This window comes from Ammospiza nelsoni, chromosome 2, assembly GCF_027579445.1.
Source record: "Ammospiza nelsoni isolate bAmmNel1 chromosome 2, bAmmNel1.pri, whole genome shotgun sequence".
In the NCBI taxonomy this organism is placed as follows: domain Eukaryota; kingdom Metazoa; phylum Chordata; class Aves; order Passeriformes; family Passerellidae; genus Ammospiza; species Ammospiza nelsoni.
In genome coordinates, this window is record NC_080634.1 from 34,337,527 (window position 1) to 34,355,507 (window position 17,981).

General features: G+C 39.6%; 1 protein-coding gene across 1 annotated transcript in view; it reads right to left on the bottom strand.

Annotated features, from left to right (window-relative positions):
• The window catches only part of TENM4 (teneurin transmembrane protein 4), a 254,200-nt gene that overhangs the window by 166,521 nt on the left and 69,698 nt on the right, over positions 1–17,981 (bottom strand). The window contains exons 5-6 of the mRNA XM_059466032.1: positions 6,194–6,208; positions 4,783–4,973 (exon numbers count right to left, since the gene is read on the bottom strand). Of these exons, the coding sequence (XP_059322015.1) occupies positions 4,783–4,973; positions 6,194–6,208 (206 nt within the window). The remainder of the gene's footprint in view (positions 1–4,782; positions 4,974–6,193; positions 6,209–17,981) is intronic.

Below are 17,981 nucleotides of genomic sequence, written 5' to 3' on the forward strand. Positions count from 1 at the left end.
ACTAGTATTGCAACTCCCTTTAGTCCCCTATTTAAATAACCTTCCACTGATTTTCCAAAATAATTGTATTTTGTCTGGTATTATACTAATGGGACGAGGCAGATATAAGCCTATCAGACATCACAAATGTTAAATGAACCTTATCTAATCTGACTTGTATCATGTGTTTAGATGACCAGGACACCTTGCAAGCAGAATCCAACAGTTGAGGCACTATTTAGCTTTTCTATTCCCTGACTTCACTTGGTTTTGCCTCTCTCATTGAGCTGATCAGGTAAGTTTGTGAGTTTTTTTTGGAAGGAAGAAGAAAAACAGGCAGAAAGAAACAACACCACCTATTTCTGAATCCATAAATGTTGCTGCACTGAATGGCTGCTGAGTGTTAGTTGACTGTGCCATCAATATTTAGGCTGCTTATCCCCTTTCACTTTACTGTAGCAAAATTTGGGTGCTTGTTATTAAGTTGTCTGGTATGGTCTTCAAAGTCAACCAAGATAAGGACTTGATGACATGTTCTTTCCTATGTAGGAAATGTTAAAAAAAAAGTTAGGCTACTAAGTTAAAAAAAGAAGTGTTTATTTCCAAGAACATTTTGAGCAATAAGCTATGTATGACATAGCTCGCATAAAAAATGACAAAATTCATCCCTAGATTATTTTAATTATGCATTTTTTATCATTTATTTAGAGGAAATTATTTTTGATCCTTGCTTTAACTTCTATTTTCTTTCGGCTGTATCACAAATTTGGTGCTGAAATGTCTTTTTGAGAATGTAAAAGCTGACACACTGCAAAGGTCATTCCTTTTGGGGGTCTATACAAGTTAGCTTTGCTAGAGACAGAGTTTCAGTTTAGGAAAAATATGACACATATATATATATAAGTTATAAAAATATACAATCTAAAATCTAACAATACAAGCAAGTACAAATTCTAAACAATCGCAATTAAAAATGCGCATTTCTGTTTCAACTGTGCCCTGGGGGACATCAGGCACAGCACTGCCAGCTGGGCAAGGGAGGAGATTGTCCCACTCTGCTCTGCACTGGGGCAGCCCCACCTCGAGTCCTGGGGTCTGTTTTTGGTGCCACAATATAAGAAAAGCACTGAGCTCTTAGACAGTGTCCAAAGGAGGGCCATGAGGATGGTGAAGCTCTGGAGGGGAAGCTGCATGAGGAGTGGCTGAGGTCATTGGTCTGTTCAGCCTGCAGAACAGGAGACTGAGGGCAAACCTCATCCCAGTTTGCAACTGCCTCACTGAGGGCAAGTGCAGGGGCAGACACTGATCTCTTACTTGCCTGTGGTGACCAGGGACAGGAATTGAGGAAGCTGCCTGAAGCTGAGTCAGGAGAGATTAAGGCTGGATATCAGGAAAAGTTTTTTCACTCATAGTGTGGCTGAACACTGAACAGGCTCCTCAGGGAAGTTGTCACAGAAGTGTTTGGACAATGCTCTCAGGCACATCTTGGGGTCTCCTGTGCAAGGCCAGGAGTTGGACTCAATGATCCCCATAGGTCACTTCCTACTCAGCATATTCTATGATTCTATGAAAACAGAAGGATTTAAGAGGATACTGGCAAGTGGTTGGTTTGAAAGACACTTTGGGATCCAGGTCTGTGTAGCGACTCTGAGCATAAACTCCTGCCTAGGTTGATGCCTCCTCAGGTCTCAGTGTGACCATGTCTGACACAGCTGAGCAGGACAGTGACAGAGGACATCATTGTGGTGTCTGGGTGCTGGGAATGTCTCAACAGAGCTTGAGTTTGAGTAAGGAACAAGTGAACTGGAGAATGTAAAACCAGTAAGAGAAAACCCAAAGTATTTTCACATTCATTTTGGAGCAGGATGGAACAGCTTGACTCGACTTTTAAAATAGAATTCAAGAAACCATAGGTAAAGTTCACTTCACCGAGTGCTGCCATCTCCATGGCAGCTTGAATTAGTTTTCTAGAATCACTGGATTGCAAGCAAAGAGACACTTCTAGGATGCAACCTGCCTCATTGTAAAGCAGGCATCTAAGAAATATCCTGTGGATTGTGCTTACAAGCATCCACTCCCTGCTATATATTAGATGTAGTGAGATGAAAACAATTTCAAGGCACTCAGGTACAGTGAGCTGCTGCTGTTCTACTTCAGTCTGGGTTATACTTGGGGCTTTCTGCCAAAAACATAAGGTTTTTTTAATAAATATTAGCAAGATGCTGCTGCACATGTTGATGAATTTCGCCAAGCTACTAGTTACTAGTTGTAAATACTAACTGACCCACAAATGGATTGGGCTTTATTGCATTTTAATACATTCAAAGATTTGTAATACGCAATTAGTTACTGCTAGAAAGGAAATAATTGATAAAGTACCATATTAATCAATTCAAACTGTACAAATGGAAAAAAACCCTCCGCAAGCAGTGATGACCTATCCCTAAAATGCATGATTTATTAAAATGAGTTTTAAAAAATATTTGATCTAGGAAGATTAAATCTAATAGACCATAACAAAATTGTGTAACTTATTATGATTTGTTGAGAAGAATGAGAAGAAATGCCTTTTGTCAATAGTAAACTATTACAGGCTTCTGCATGATCTATTTCTAAGACTATAGAAATTTGGCACTTACATTTTCTTCCTACTTATTAGTGACCATAGTTGTTGGCAATCTAAAATAGAAAACAATCACCACAGCCAGAGAATGTTTCCCAAAGAGAATTTGGACTAGTTTATTTAAGCATGGATAGCCATGACTTTGAGCCTTGCATTGGGTTTGCATGGCCAGGTTTTGGTAGCAGGGGGGGCTGCAGGGGTGGCTGCTTTGAGAAGCTGCTGGAAGTTCTCCCTGCGTCTGACAGAGCCAATGCCAGCCAGCTCCAAGACAGATCTGCCACTGGCCAAGGCTGAGCCCCTCAGTGATGCTAGCAATTGTCACCTCCTTGATAACATATTTAGGAAGGCAAAAAAAATTATTGCACAGAAGTAACTGCAGCTAAAGAAGAGGGGAGTGAGACCAATTATACAGACACAAGGTGAGTGCAGAAGGAGAAGCAGGAGGTGCTCCAGGTGCTGGAGCTGAGATTCCCCAGCAGCCTGTGGCACAGACCATGCTGAGGCAGCTGTGCCCCTGCAGCCTGTGGAGCTCCAAAGGGGAGCAGAGATCCCCCTGCAAGCAACCTGGCGAGAAGACCCGTGCAGGAGCAAGTGGATGCCTGAAGGAAGGCTGTGACCCCATCCCAAGCCTGTGCTGGAACAGGCTCCTGGCAGGACCTCTGGCCTCATGGACAATGGAGCCAACACTTGAGCACATCTGCTTGCAGGAATTATGATCTCATGGGAAACCAATGACTGCACTCCGTGGAAAAAGTGCGATTTATTTGTTAAACTTTAGGTTTTTTACTTAAACAATTGAACTTATCTGTGTAATAACTTCTGTTCCATAACAAAATTTAAGATGATAATAAAATAAAATGAGTACAGAGTTCTGATCTAAAGGTAGTACTATGCAATCATGACTAGAGTTTTTTTTTAAACTAACACAGGATTTTAAAATTATAAATGTTTGAATCTCCCTGTGAAAAGAGACTGATTAGAAAAGGGGAGTAACACCATTTCTGTGGCACTGGAATTATGATGTGTTGACCCTACTGATATATTTTAATTTTGCAGAAAAGTACATAGAGAAGCATAGACTTATGACATCTCTTTAACAGAAATAAGTGGGAGGTGTGTTAATATGTATAAAATACCACATTATCCACAGAGATCATAATAAACATATTTGTTTGTTCAAAACCAAAAAAAGGTGTCATATTTCTATAAATCTCTAGTATTTTCAGCTAATAGTAGAGAGCAAGGGCAAGACACACTACCATAAACCTGCTAATTCTTTGATAACCTGCTGATGCAAGTGGGAGTAAGACACTTTGCACTGCCAGTGTATTATGCCCTAATGTATTAATCAATCTGGGTAAAAGCAGCTTAGAAGCTGAAACAGAAAGGAGAGAAAAAAAAGTATAAATTCCTTACTTAGGGAGATGGTTACTAAGACCTTTTCTCACAAAGTGATTTTTTGATATGTTTTTTTATCAAGGTGTATTAAAAAAAACATCTGCTTTCATTTTAGTCCTACAGAATAATAACTTGGATCTTAATTTCTGCCTAAGTTGGTGGCTTTCTGTAAAAAACTGGTTTTCTTTTCTTATACACTACTGGGCCCTGACAACCTCAGTCTAAGCAGATAGCATACATCATGTGAAGGGTTGCTCAAGGCATTCTGACATGGAAGACAGAAGTGAATCTTGCTCACATAATGGTGGCCAACTGGGGTCTTGCTGCCCTTACCATGAGACAGGAAAGGCAGTGACTGGAAGAGAGACAGACCTGATGTATATGAATCTGCTTAAGAGAAGATTCCTTTGGATGCAGTTTGAGTGTGGCTGCCTTTGTGCAAAGCACTGGATGGAGAAGGTGGTATCTTCTGCTGTTTGGAGCAACCAGCTGGTACCCTCAGTGGCCACCAGCCTCACAAAACTCTTCTCCTCTGGCAGCCTGCTGCCTCAGGCAACTGCCTGCTCTTCCCCTGCCTACAGCCTACCAGATTAATTTGTGTAAATTTTTTTCAATTATCTCGTGATTCACGTTCTCCGGATAAATGACCTTGGGCATCTTGCAAGCATGCAACAAACTCTTGAAAGAAATAAATGAAATAATGCATCATAAAAACATCAATTTGAGTCAACATAATTTAGTAAGTGAAACAAAATTTAATTAAGGAAATAAGGTCCCATTACCTGTGTGTGTGATGGTGGGAGTCCTTTTCTGCCATAGATGCCAACAAGAGCAGCCTTTCCTAAAGACACATTGAATTTCAGATGCACTGGGTGGTCGATGAACACCTGAGATCTCCAAAAGATACCAGGAGGGATCTTCTGTGTGGCTCGTCTGCCTACATCAATTTCTCCGGAGTCTATAAAACTGTCGTCTGGAAAGAAACTACTGGGCTTTCCTGCCAAAACACAGGAACAAAATTCTTGAATTAGTCTTTAGATCCTGAAAGTAATCTAATCATACTGGTATCTCTGACACTGATCTTGAGAAATAGTCTATTAGTGTCCTGAAGTCTTCAAAGTACTTTGTCTAGCCAATCCATACAATTATGGGAAAAAAACCCGTCAGGATTATTTCTGGCTTCAATAACTGTTTTGTTTGAAAACATGAGCATGGGAAGAGCAACCTGGAGAAAAATGGCCTTTTGTTTAAACTGTAACATCACAGAGTGTGTAATTACATTCCAAAGACAAGAATAAATCATCTGACATTATATCCTACATTAATAGAAGTTTAGGAATGGAGAAGTCATCATTAAATTAGTAAAGAGAAGTGTAGTGAGAATGAGATAGATGTACCACAGAGTGGAATGGTGGGGTGGGGAACAGCAGCATGAATGATGCCTAAGTGAGGAAAGGAAAATGTTTCTCCATTAAATTAATCCTTGACAGTGGTAACAGTATTTGAAATAGTAAAAAAAAGGCAAATAAAAAAAAGGACTGAGATACAAAAAGGAGACAATACCCTGCACTTGAGTAGTATCTTTTAAGAACCACTAGAGGTTTTAATTGGGTTTCAATATAATCTGTAAAATATGCTATTATTATCCATTTTCTTTCAGAAGACAAATGGAGGCATCTGTTTCTAAAACTACCAAGCTGGAGAGCCTGGGTATTCAAATGGGATCAGGACATGCCATAATGTCCAAGGGAGTCAGCAGGGAGCTTGGCACCCCTAAAAACAGTCCTGAGGAATTTCAGGTTGGAAATTTATGCAGTTATAGCTCCCAAAGCAGATGGCTGCTTCAAAAAATCTGGACCCAAAGGAAGATTAGAGAATGAGGGGCAGAATGAAAAATCAGGTGTCAGAATGTTCCCTTTTTAGCCTGTGCTATAACCAGTGGCCACAGCTTTGGGCACAGAACACAGGGATGATGAAGAAGGCAACTGCTTCGCAAACAGCCTTTATTAAGGACACTTCTAGTGGAAAAGCATGCAGTAGCATCACCTGAAAGACTCTGGCTTTAGCAAAGAGAGCAACATGTCACCAACAAGGACTAATTATTAATTTAGGAAATGCAAATAAATTTGTTTCTTATCTCCATGCCATTACAGCACACACTACTCTGCATTTCACAGAGCAAACAACTGTAACAAAATGAGAAGGGAACTTCTCACTACATACATTCTTTTGTACGAAAATCACATTATGAATATTTTTTTTCTTCCAGTACCTACATTTGAGGATGGGGGAAAAAAAATCCTTTCCCATCTATCAAGAATTTATGTCAAATAGTCTCAGAATTTACTTGCCATATTGAAAATGGGACTGGTAGAACACTGCATTTTATTATTTCAAATGACATTTCCATTATGATTACATAATGTTAAATATAGTATTGCCTTAAATTTCTCCATATACCATCCCAACACAAACTCTCCAGAAACAGATGTAAATTGTTAGCTGTCTCTGAAAATCAATATAGAAAGTATATGCATATTAACTATTAAGGATGGAGAATTTTTCCTTGCAGAACTTTTGGCTCCAGTAACACTAAACCCTGATTTAAAGTCAGCAACTGCTTAAGGATACTGCTGGAGCAGGACTTGATTGCATGAGCTATCTTGAGGCAGAAGTTCTATGCATACCAGCACAAAAGGTTTATATATGCAAAGGCTGTATGTTCATACAAAAAAAGCTACTCTTAATTTTATAAGATCTCCATTTATCTTTGCTCATCATTCTCAAATAAGTACAGGCAGGAAATCTGCTGACTTTTATCTTTTTTCAGTCCATGTACATAATAAAGGAGATAACAGGAAACAACTTAGGTAAATGGGCATTCTTTCTGAATCCTTCTGGGCTAATAGAGTATAATTGTACAAGGAAAATAAATCAGCTATATTTTGAAGGGAATTACTTTATCAACTGGATTGATAGTATTTATTTCGCATACTAAAATTTTCTTTTCACACTCCCAGGATTATGAGAAACAGCTCCAACGTCTTCATGCAAAGTTTCTTACTGCACTATTGTAAGATGAAAAGATTGAGGATTCTATTAAAGAAGAGCTAAAGACATCACATGTTCTGGTTCAAATGAAGGATATATTTTTTTCTGATTACCACTGACATGTTTTATAGATTCTTAGATATTCAGATGAAAACCTTAAGTATTTGATATACCCCATGATTGTTCATTAATAAAGATTGTACATCAGAGTGAATCAGGGAAGGTGAGAATTTAATATGACAGATGTTGCTATGCAAGATAGAGCCTGGAGAAAATGAGCACAGGGTGTATTCTGTAGAGATCAGCACTTGCTCATGCAAACAAAAATGCTTCTGTGATTACAAAAGACAGTCTCACAGAAATAATTTTTTGTACACACAATTACAAAGTTTATGTCTCCTCTTGGTGGACAGTTGTATGTCTGAAAAGCACATATCCTAAGAGCTGTTATGTCATGTTGCCAGAGGTTGAAGCTTGTCCTGATAGAGAAGTCAAAGGAGAAGCTCTCTTCTGAATTCAGTCCCTGAAATCCCTCTCTGTTTCACCAGTTGCAGCCTACAATAAGATCAGGCCCTGTGGACTGGATACTTCACGAAGAAAGTACAATAAAAAAGCCATTTCAGCTTCTAATCAGAAATTGGCTTTTAATCAGAATACCTGACTCCTTAAAATTAACTTCAGGTCTGAATTCTTAATTGGGCTGTCAATTACTTTGCTCTTTCTGCACATTACCTTGAACTTTTTAGTTACCGTAGCAACTCTTCCTAATTTCTTTATATCAAAATGAACTATTTCATTTCAGACCTTGCTGAATCTCTCTGTATTTCTCACAGGATGGTTCCATGACCCATCAAAACACTTAAAAACACACACAGCTCTGACTTCAAACACAGTCAATTACATGCTTAAATGTAAGCATGTGATTAAGGGCTTTGGTAAACGGGGTTGGGCTTAACAGAGGTAAATGCTGTTCTGGAGCACAGCCACAGATGAGAAAGGATGACTGTTACTGAGAGCTGGCAAGACACTGGCAATGATTCATTCAGATCAGCACTAAGGATGCTCCTAACACATTCTAGCCTATTTCATTCTGATTCAGAAGACATTCAAATATATTTCAATTCTCTTTAATATAGATTTCAATCACAGACATTCTGGTTTAGAACAGAAGCCCTGCAGCACTGCTAGCCCAGAATTAGTTACACAGTTACTTGATGGGGAGAGAGCTGCATTTGAAGGCTGGACAGTATTACTCCTGCACCAAAGATGTGCTGATGTGCTTTTTAGTCAGGACATGGTATTTTCCTCTAAAGCCTACAGATTCCCTAAGATCTATACAAAGCACTAACTTGAGGGGTCTTCTCATGACACAACTATGCTACTTCCCAGATTTCTCTTTTAACAGAGCAGCAATCAAAACTTCTACTCATGTCACATATAAACGTGGCTAAAATAAAATTAAGTGGAGGTCTTTCGCTTGGATGGCGGCTTTGAATACCTACATTTTACTTTGACTTTTAAAAGGAAATGGACAGATCAAAACTAGATGATTCAAAAATGAACCATATGGCAAATTAGAGGGGAAAAGAAAAGGATCTGTCGTGAAGTATTTTTGAGTACAACAGCAGGGCTGTCTGCAGCTTGCTGTACTGTCTAGTAAGGTTTGCTGAGAATAACCTGCTTAGCTGATTTTTCCTTGTAGCAACTTGATGGCAGCCATCAGTTACCAGTAAATGCACTATTTTAAGGAACACACATAATTATGGCCTTGATTTGGACTAATAAAGACAGAAAAACTCTTATAGGAAAACACCGCTACAATTAATTTAAATTAAACATCTAAACACAGGCTGTCAGCCAAAGCCTAGGGAACAATATGGAAATGTTTGAGTTTAGTGAGTTGCAAGAACACTAGCATACATCTTATCTGTGCAAAAAACTTCTACCAAAAGAACTATCAAGAATAGTCTATTAGCTTACTGGTATCTCATAATTATATACAGAGAAGCTTAATGCGCAAACAAAAAAGCTTTCTGAAAGTTTGCATTTCTCATTTCTCCAGCTATGTCTGGCGAGGGATAAGACTTTGCAGAGCTTACAAGTACTTTTAGCAGTGGTGCCTCTAAAAAAAGAACACAGTGATGTAAAGCTGCTGAGTAAGGTGCTGCTGAATTGAGGACCCATAAGCTGCTTCTAATTTCTATCAACACCATGATACTTTATGGAGACTAGGCTTTTTATCTGGCTACTTTTGCAAAGCTACGCTCAACTCTGGAATGCCAAAACTTACAGTGTAATAGCTCTTAGTAAGTATTTTGGTCCTCAAAACATTGCTAAGTGGCAACAAATATTCCAACTCAAACATTTTTGTAGTTCTGTAGAAAAAGCTTGATCCAGTGCTCCAGGAATCATTTAATTTTCAAGAGACAATGTTTTTCCATGAAAACAGCCACTTGCGGCAGGGTTTTCATGCTGGCCTTCTGTAGTCTGTGAGAATGCCTTGAATGTGTGGAGAAGGTTTCACACAGTTTAATTGCATTAGTGGACATCAGAGGGGTATGAAACTTAGAAACATATGGAAACAGGACTGACAGCTACTAGCTCTAGACATGAAAGACTGGAGAAGCACCTGCTGATGGCAGCACTGAGGGTAATGGAACATGAGATTGGACGGCTGGAGTTTAGAGGCAGACAGAGGACTCACAACATGGACACACACCAACCATACCTTCACTGGCTCCTTTGCCTTTCCTGTCAGGTAACTCTAACCCTGTGCCCCCTGAAGGATATAAGGAGACGTCCGTTGGCACTGGCCAACTGCTGGCTGTGTCTTCCGTGATCTCATACATCTGCCCTTCCATCGGCTGCAGGTGCCAGTTTAGGCCAAACAGGTGCATGGCTGTGGTGAGCAATGAGAAAAGTCATCTTTTTCTGTTTGGGAGAGTTGCAGAACTACAGGGGCACTTTCTCTTTCTAAACCCTCGCTCCAGTGCCTTATTAGTGGTCATTGCTTTAGGACAAGAATGGGATTAATGTAATTAGACAGCCCCTGCTGCTTCTACCATACCAGCTCCCTAGGTCTTTCCACCCACTTACACTTGATTTACATCACCTGTAACAATCCACTCTGCTTCTTCCAGCAGAACCACTCCTGAATCGTGGTCTGCATAACCAGGCACAGTGTTTCACAAAGCTCCCAAGGCTGGGATGACAATGAAGTGAACACAAATATAAGAAATACAAGGAGTATTATTTCTTAACATACCAATAAATCCTAGGGAACTGCACTCCAGTTTGTTTTGCCATATTCACAAGTGTATTATATAGGTTCTCTTTTTTTTTTACCCATCAATTATACACAGAAGCCTTTACAGACATCTCTGACAGCTTTTTCTGGTTAAGGCCAAGTAAAAACAGGCAATTCAAGACCCATCTTGTGCACATGCCTTTGTGCTCTGCATCACAAATGTGAGCAACTATGTCTGAGCATTCTTTCGTACAACTCAGCCTCTTCTATTCATATCAAAGACATATCCTTGAGAACTGAAAACAAGCACCACCATTTAGATTTGTGTCATAGCAGGGCAAAGCTCTCTGTAGGTTTCTGGGCCGTGCAAAGTCACCCAGGGCACACGTGAGTCTATTTCAAGGCATTACATGAAGACAAGTAAAGTTAAGGAAAAAAGAAAAACTACTTAAAAAACAAATGCATGTATGAGGAGTATGGAAATCATATGCTTATACACCTAATACTTGCCCCTTCCAAATATAAAGCAAAAGAATGTGGCTTGTGGCTTACCATATCAGTTCTTCCATCCCCAACATAAACATTTCATACTCAATCAGTATCCAGCTTAGCTTCAGGCTCTACACAGCTAAATGATCTGATATTTGCTACATTTGGAATGACATTTCTTTTTTAAGGGAAAGCCTTGATATTTTACACTATAATTTCTCCAAGAAACTATACAATGGCTCTAACATCACAGCCATTTAGTATAAACAAACAAACAAAAAAAACTAAAAAAACCCCCCCAAAACAAAAAACCAACAAAACAAAAACCCAGTAAAGAAACACCATTTCCATGGCCTATAACTCTACTTTTATTCACAAACATACACCTGAGATTGGCAACCATTGTCAGGGACAAGTGGTTAGTTTATTTAAACCTGTGCATCAGAAACAATCTTTACAAGAGAACTGAAAAGTAATCTGAGTAGCTCTCTGAAGACAGCATGTTTAGGCAATTTAGCAAAATACACAATTTATTCCACTTCAGTCTCAATTAGGTCACCTATCATTTACTAACATAAACAAGGTTGTCTTTGCACAACTACAACATCACAAAACATGAGTGCAAAATTCTTTTTTACCATGTAAATGGAGACTATGTTTGTTAACAGTTTTATCCATTAGGAAAGAAAATACACTCCTTAAACTCCCATACAGAAAGGAAGCACAGAAAGGAATGTCTCCTGAGGGCCTGTTCAACACTCATTTTTATACAGGTACATATACCAAGAAGGAATGGCACCAACACCACTGGTAATATAACCAGGGTATTTTAAGAAGAGGAACAAGTATTTTCATCTAAAAGGGATATATACTCAGCAGAGAAATTGAGAAGAGGGAGGAAAGGGAAGAGATGAAATTAGACCATGAACAAGAAATCTGCACTAAGCATTTGGCATCACTGTGCTTGCATAATATCTTTGTGTTTATACAGCCCTCATCATCAGAGTGCCTGGGCACTTCATAGCTATTAACCTCACAAAACCTCATCAGGTAGGAATCTGCTTTTTTCTAGTACACAGAAAAGAAAAGGAGAACTACAGTAGATTAAAGGACTAACTCAATTCACTTGTTTGGGCATTAAAATGCAATTTTGTGTTAATTCACTTAGCTTACTGTATGCTTACAGGGTTGCAAGCTCCAAGAGGCATTTCATGCAGCTGTCTGCCAGTAGTTCTGTTGTAAGCTCAGTACTGGATGCTGTCTTATAATTCCATCCAGGCCGGACGTTTCCAAGGGCCAGAGTGTTACCCAGACGCCACAGAGCTGTTACAGAGCTCAAGGGCTTAGATGCTCTGAGCACACAACTTCCTATGTTTAACATGGGATCTTTGTAGCTACAGGCATGTTTGTAGTTCCAAGCAGAATGGAAACTGTACTCTTCACTCCTCCAAACTCAGGCATTTCTAGACAGCAGTCAGGCCTAAATTCTGCTGGTGCTAAGTGCTTAACATCAGCTCCATCTCTCAGACATCTTCATGTTAGAATGACCTGCATGAGCTTACAGTGGGCATTCCTCATCTAGGGAGAACTGAGCCAGTCATTTGCTTTCTTTGTAACACCATTTGACTTCCCCTGTCCTTTGGACATCTCAGCCTTAGTGCCACACAGATTTTTAGGAACACATTGCAAGGCCACTGTTTCCCCAAAAGGCTATTGCTGCTTCTTCTCTCCTTAGGAGGAATTTTTTTATTGTAGATCATTATTTACTGCAAGCAAATAAAAGTGAAAAACTCAACATTGCTTTGGGTGCAGTGGGCATTTTTTACAGGCACTAAAATTAATTTAAAAGACATGAGAGGAAATGTCTTAACAAGAGATCATCTTGCTTCAGTTTAACAACAGAACTGACACTCTGGAAGATGCTACAGCTTTTCTGCACATTATCCATCCACTTGCGCAAGTGGATCAACCATTCCATGTCATCATTCAGTGCTCAATGTTTGAAAAATGTCTTACAACTTCCCAAAATAGAAAACACAACCAAATTATCTGTAACATAGATACTGTGTTATCACACAGTAGTTAAAAGACTTGTATTAATGTTAACTTTTGACTTTTGCTAGTAGATTTTGTCTAAAGCAAAAAGCTTCCTGCGTACATTGATCTCATCATCACACAGGTCACAGAATCACAGAACGGTTTGGGTTGGAAGGGACCTGAAAGACCACCTAGTTTCAACCCCACTAACATGGGCAGGAACACCTTCCACTAGACCAGGTTGCTCAATGCCCCATTCAACCTGGCCTTGAACACTTCCAGGGATGGGGCATCCACAACTTCTGTGGGCAACCTGTGCCAGTGCCTCATCAGCCTGATAATAACAATTAATTATATCTAATCTAAATACATTCTCTTTTCATTTAACACCATTATGGCCCTGCCACTACAAACTTTAGTAAAACATCTCTCTACATCTTTCTTAAAAGCCTCCTTTTAAAGTATTGAAAGACTGTAAGAAGTTCTCCAATGATAAGCCATGAGAATGACAATTATGCACACCATGCACACAAAAGTGCAAAACGTTGAAAACCAGAATTATTTGAATAGCATTTTGATTATCAAGTAGCTTAAAAAATTCAGAAAACAGTGTAAAAGCTGAGAGCTACTGCTCTATTCAGGATTTCTGAGTTGATGTTCTCAAGCACAAAATAAAAGCCTATAAATATCCCCCTTCATATGGCAAACAGATATCATGCAATTTCTGCTATAACCACAAAAGTCAACCTGAAACAAGAACAAAGAGTCTAATTTACTTCGGAAACACACTCTTGTAACAGCAGGTATTTTATGAGGATGTCACCTGAATAAGTGATTTCATTACTATATTCCAAATACCAGCAGTGTCTGATTGACAACCTGGTGGAAGATTCATTTCTCGTCTTGTTCTAACTGCCACACTGGTGCTAAAAAGTTAAGTAGTAATAGCAGTGGATATTTTGGGTCTTTACATCTCAATGGGATGTCTAAAGCTGTTGTTGCACACAGTTGTGTTCAAAGGTTTTATGAATCAACCTTGATCTGTGCAAATTCTTTCCCACAGAAAAAAACCCAAACAACTAAGGACCATAATCATGGAAAAGCCCTGTAACCATGGATGAGTACCATAATAATATATTTTGAAGTGTTAATGTTCCTAAGAGGGAAGTAAAGCTGTAAACATAGTTTCAGATTCCTGATGTTCTTAGTCTCTGGGTCAATGGAACCCACTGTGGACATTTTTTCTGGCTTTTTTTTGCCCCTGCTCAGCTAGACACAAGATGCTGCTGACACAGAGTAAACGCCCTCCTAAAAGCCCCCATGTCCTTCTCCATCTCTGTCTCCAACATGACGCTCAATAGATTTTCAGATATTGAAGGCTCCCCACGTATTAAAAGAGCACTCTGCAATTAACAATCATTAAAGTGTACACTTTTGTAAAATACCATGTAGCTTTCACTGCCTAGGAAGCTCCAGGACAGGCTCTTTGCAGAAGCTTTGGTTACACTCCCCATGGAGTAGAAAACTCTCTTGTCTCCCTTCTCCTGGAATGAAAACAATACTCAGGGAGAAACCCTGCTTGCTCTCTGGGCTGTTTCACCACCACCAACTTAGATGATATAAAGGCATCTGGGGCCTCTGGCCCATTATGCTCATGTTTTGAATTTAAAGCTTTGACTTGCATGACCTTTCCCCTGTAGCTGAGTGCCAGCAAAAGATGCCCTAAAACTTGCTGAATGGGTAACAGAATTTTCTGTGGCAGACTAAATCCCCTTATCCTCAGTCCTAAGTCACCTGTGGCCGCCTTCTTAGTGGAAAAAAATTAGAGATCAAACTCCAGTCCTTTTAGGGTTTGATTATTTTGCAGAATTCAGCATTTCAACCATGCCAGTGTGATATGGCTGTTCTTTTCTGGATTCAGATTCACTTTAGCAGAGAAAATTTGCGAAGACTTCAGCATCATCTGAGTTATTTAATCATACAAATAAATCAAAGTTCATATTGATAGAACCAAGTATTCAGGATCATGATTCTTCTGATTTTAACATATTATTTTTTCCTATATTGCATTACTCCTACTCCATAGCTACTTGTGGACACCATAATCAGCATCAGCAGATGCTGTTAAGTCAAATAAAGAGAAACATTCTTTCCAAGTTTCTTTTGAAGACGCTCAGGCTTTTGATTATCTTTGTTTTATTGCCACTTGCTTATGAGACAACAAAACACTAAAGTCAAAACAACTTACTCAGCGGAGCAGTGAACAAAAGAAGTGGTACAGCATTTAGAATAAAAAAGGACAAACAAAGATAATAATTCACATGGTCAACAAAATGGACATCTCTTAGGACAGGTTGATGGAGCGAAGGAGTTAGCAGAGAGAGGCAGATGATTGTGATAGATCACAGGGAGAAGAAAAGACAAGACATGCTTACTGAAGCATAAGAGACTCCCAGAAAGCACACCAGTCAGCAAAAAATTGAAAAACAAACTGCTGGCCCTTTATTAGCTTGTTGCTTTGCCCAAAGCAGCAAGCTAAGTGTAATAAATAACCGAACCAATCAATTAGGATGTTTGGATTAAGGCTACAGCTGAAGCCACCATAGTGCTTCCATAGTGTTTGTTAAAAGCATTCTCACAGCAGCTCCCAGGCTCCGCTGCTTCCTTCTCCCCTGCCCTCTCAGGGCTAAGCCCTGCAGGTACCACAGCTGGCCTGGTGATTGCTCACCCAGGCAAAGCTGCTACAGAAACAAAGGAAAGAATAAAATAGCAATTTTTTTTTCAGCTAACAACTGATCTTTCCCTGAACAATGAATGAAGACTTTCTCAGAATCAAAGCTTAACAAAACACATTAATGATCCCTACCTGAGCCTGGACTTACAGCAAGCGCAGTGGTAAAGGGCATAAAGGCAAGACAGAAGTCTTTTGGGATTCTCATCTGAAAACCTCAGCCAGTTGTTTTGCACTAAGAATACTCCAGGTTTTGAATCCATATTTATGTAAGAATACATGCCCGTATATGTCAGTGTAATTGCTTAAATAACAGAGGGGAGGGCACAAGCTTTGGAAAAGCTTCACAGCCTACCTCTGCACAGCCACCACACCCTCCCCAGCTCACCTGTACTGGCACTGGGCTCCATATGGAGAAGTTTGGCTTTCCTACTCCACTGGTTTCTACAAGCACCTCACTGCACTGCTGACAGCTAAGCCTACGCCAACTCAAGCCAAAAGGCCACTCCTTGGAAGGAGAAGGGTTTTCCAAAGCCTCCCGTGCAGCATGGGGAAAAGGAGAAAATGGAAAAACACTGTGTGAGAAGGAACAATTGAGAAGGACTGATGCCACAATGGACAAGAATAAAAATGAGAAAGGGGAGGAAGGTGAGAAAAATATGGAATGAGAGAAACTGAGAAAAAGAAGGTTAGAATAGAGCAAAGATAAGTTAAACAAAAAAGTATAAGGGATTTGGAATAGGAAAAACAGCTGAAGCTCAGTGATTGAGAAGACATTTTTACAGGTTGTTTTTGTGCTCTCCCCTCTTTGTGTGGAAACAAGCATAAGACATGTGGTGGTTACATATTCCTCTTTAACCTTCATACTTACTCAGATCTACAATAACATGCTCTCCAAAATGATACCTGAGCTTTGCTTTTTTCCTCCTAATTGAGAAAAAGCTGAATCTCACCACCGAATTACTCAGGGTTAATTTTAACTCAAGTAAATGTATTGCTTTCAGTCCTGTCTCTGGAAGAAACTTGACTGTAATTATCTGGATAACTGTCTCTACACTGAAATCATATGATTTTTGTATAAGTGGTAGAATTGACTGTTGCAGAATAAACCATATATTTGTGACATCCAGTGTTATGAAAAGGAGCCTTTCAGCATGAAATAATCACTGGTTTGTCAGTCTTCAATAAATCAACAAAGATTAGGAAGAATGGGAACAGTAAAACAAACATTAAAGAAAAAAAATCAAACTGTTTTTCTCTTACACTGCTGTTCCATTTCAGTGCTGGCCAAGGCTTCTGTGGCAGAACTCACGACAGTCAAGGGCTGAAATGGCTTTATGGCCCTCCTGGTGTAGGAAGAAGGCAAAACCTGGATGTAGCATATATTATCTGCTCTACTTGTTTGTGTGGCCAAGTCCTGGACTAGACAGATCCAAGCTGTTGTTCATCTAAGAGCACGGGGACATTTTGAGTGTTGTAGTGATTTAACACCCCAAGAACACATTCACAGATCTGGAATTGAGATCTAGTATCTTGACTGAAGATCCCAGTGTTTTGTAGTATCATGAATTCACATCTTTTACACATACATACCCAGGTCACTCAGCCAGGCACCATGAGGCAAGAAGAAGGGGATTTCTGCAAGGGCACTTCTTGTGTGGATTTCAGCAGTTGCCTTGTGACCAAAAACTCTGTACAGCACTCTGTGTCATTCCTAGTGTCTGAAATTATTTCCTATACATAAATGCTTTCCATCTGTGGCTTAAAACTCTCACTCAGGAAATGGAAAACCTGACTTCATAAATCATCTTTTGCCTGAATGAATGTGAATTTGCACACCAGGACAAGACTGCAGTCATGTGGGAACAGAGAATCCTGCATACCAGGCTCTCCACAACCCAGATGGATTAGAGCTGCTGTGCAGCTAGAAATGTAAAATTAACAGGTCACAAAGGAATGGAGCCCAAAAGGCAGCTTGATTACATGTTGTTTAAGTGAAGACTCTAAGCCTGCAGCTGGGAGGTCCCATGGCTCTGCTTCCTGCCTGTTGATTTATTTGACACAAGACAATAGTTAAGAAAAATAAAAAAAGCACCAGGAGGGACATTAAGGGTAATGCTCACTATTGTAAATTCCCCATTTGCCTCCCCTCCTAACAGCTCAATGATCTGCCTTCAATGAAAAAAAAGGGTTTTCAAGTCTCCTTCATAGTTTGGGGTTGAAGACACTTTGTTGGGCTGGGATGTGATTGCTTCATCTAAGAATTGGACAACCTGCATCCACCCATCTCAGGGTTAAAGGAGGAAGGATTTTGCTGATAAAACAGAGGGGTATCTGTGTTTGTTTGTGGGACTTTTTTAGGACCTCAAATGTCCTAAAATATGATGTAGGTGCTTTCACAGCCAGCTCAGTTCTGACACATGCTA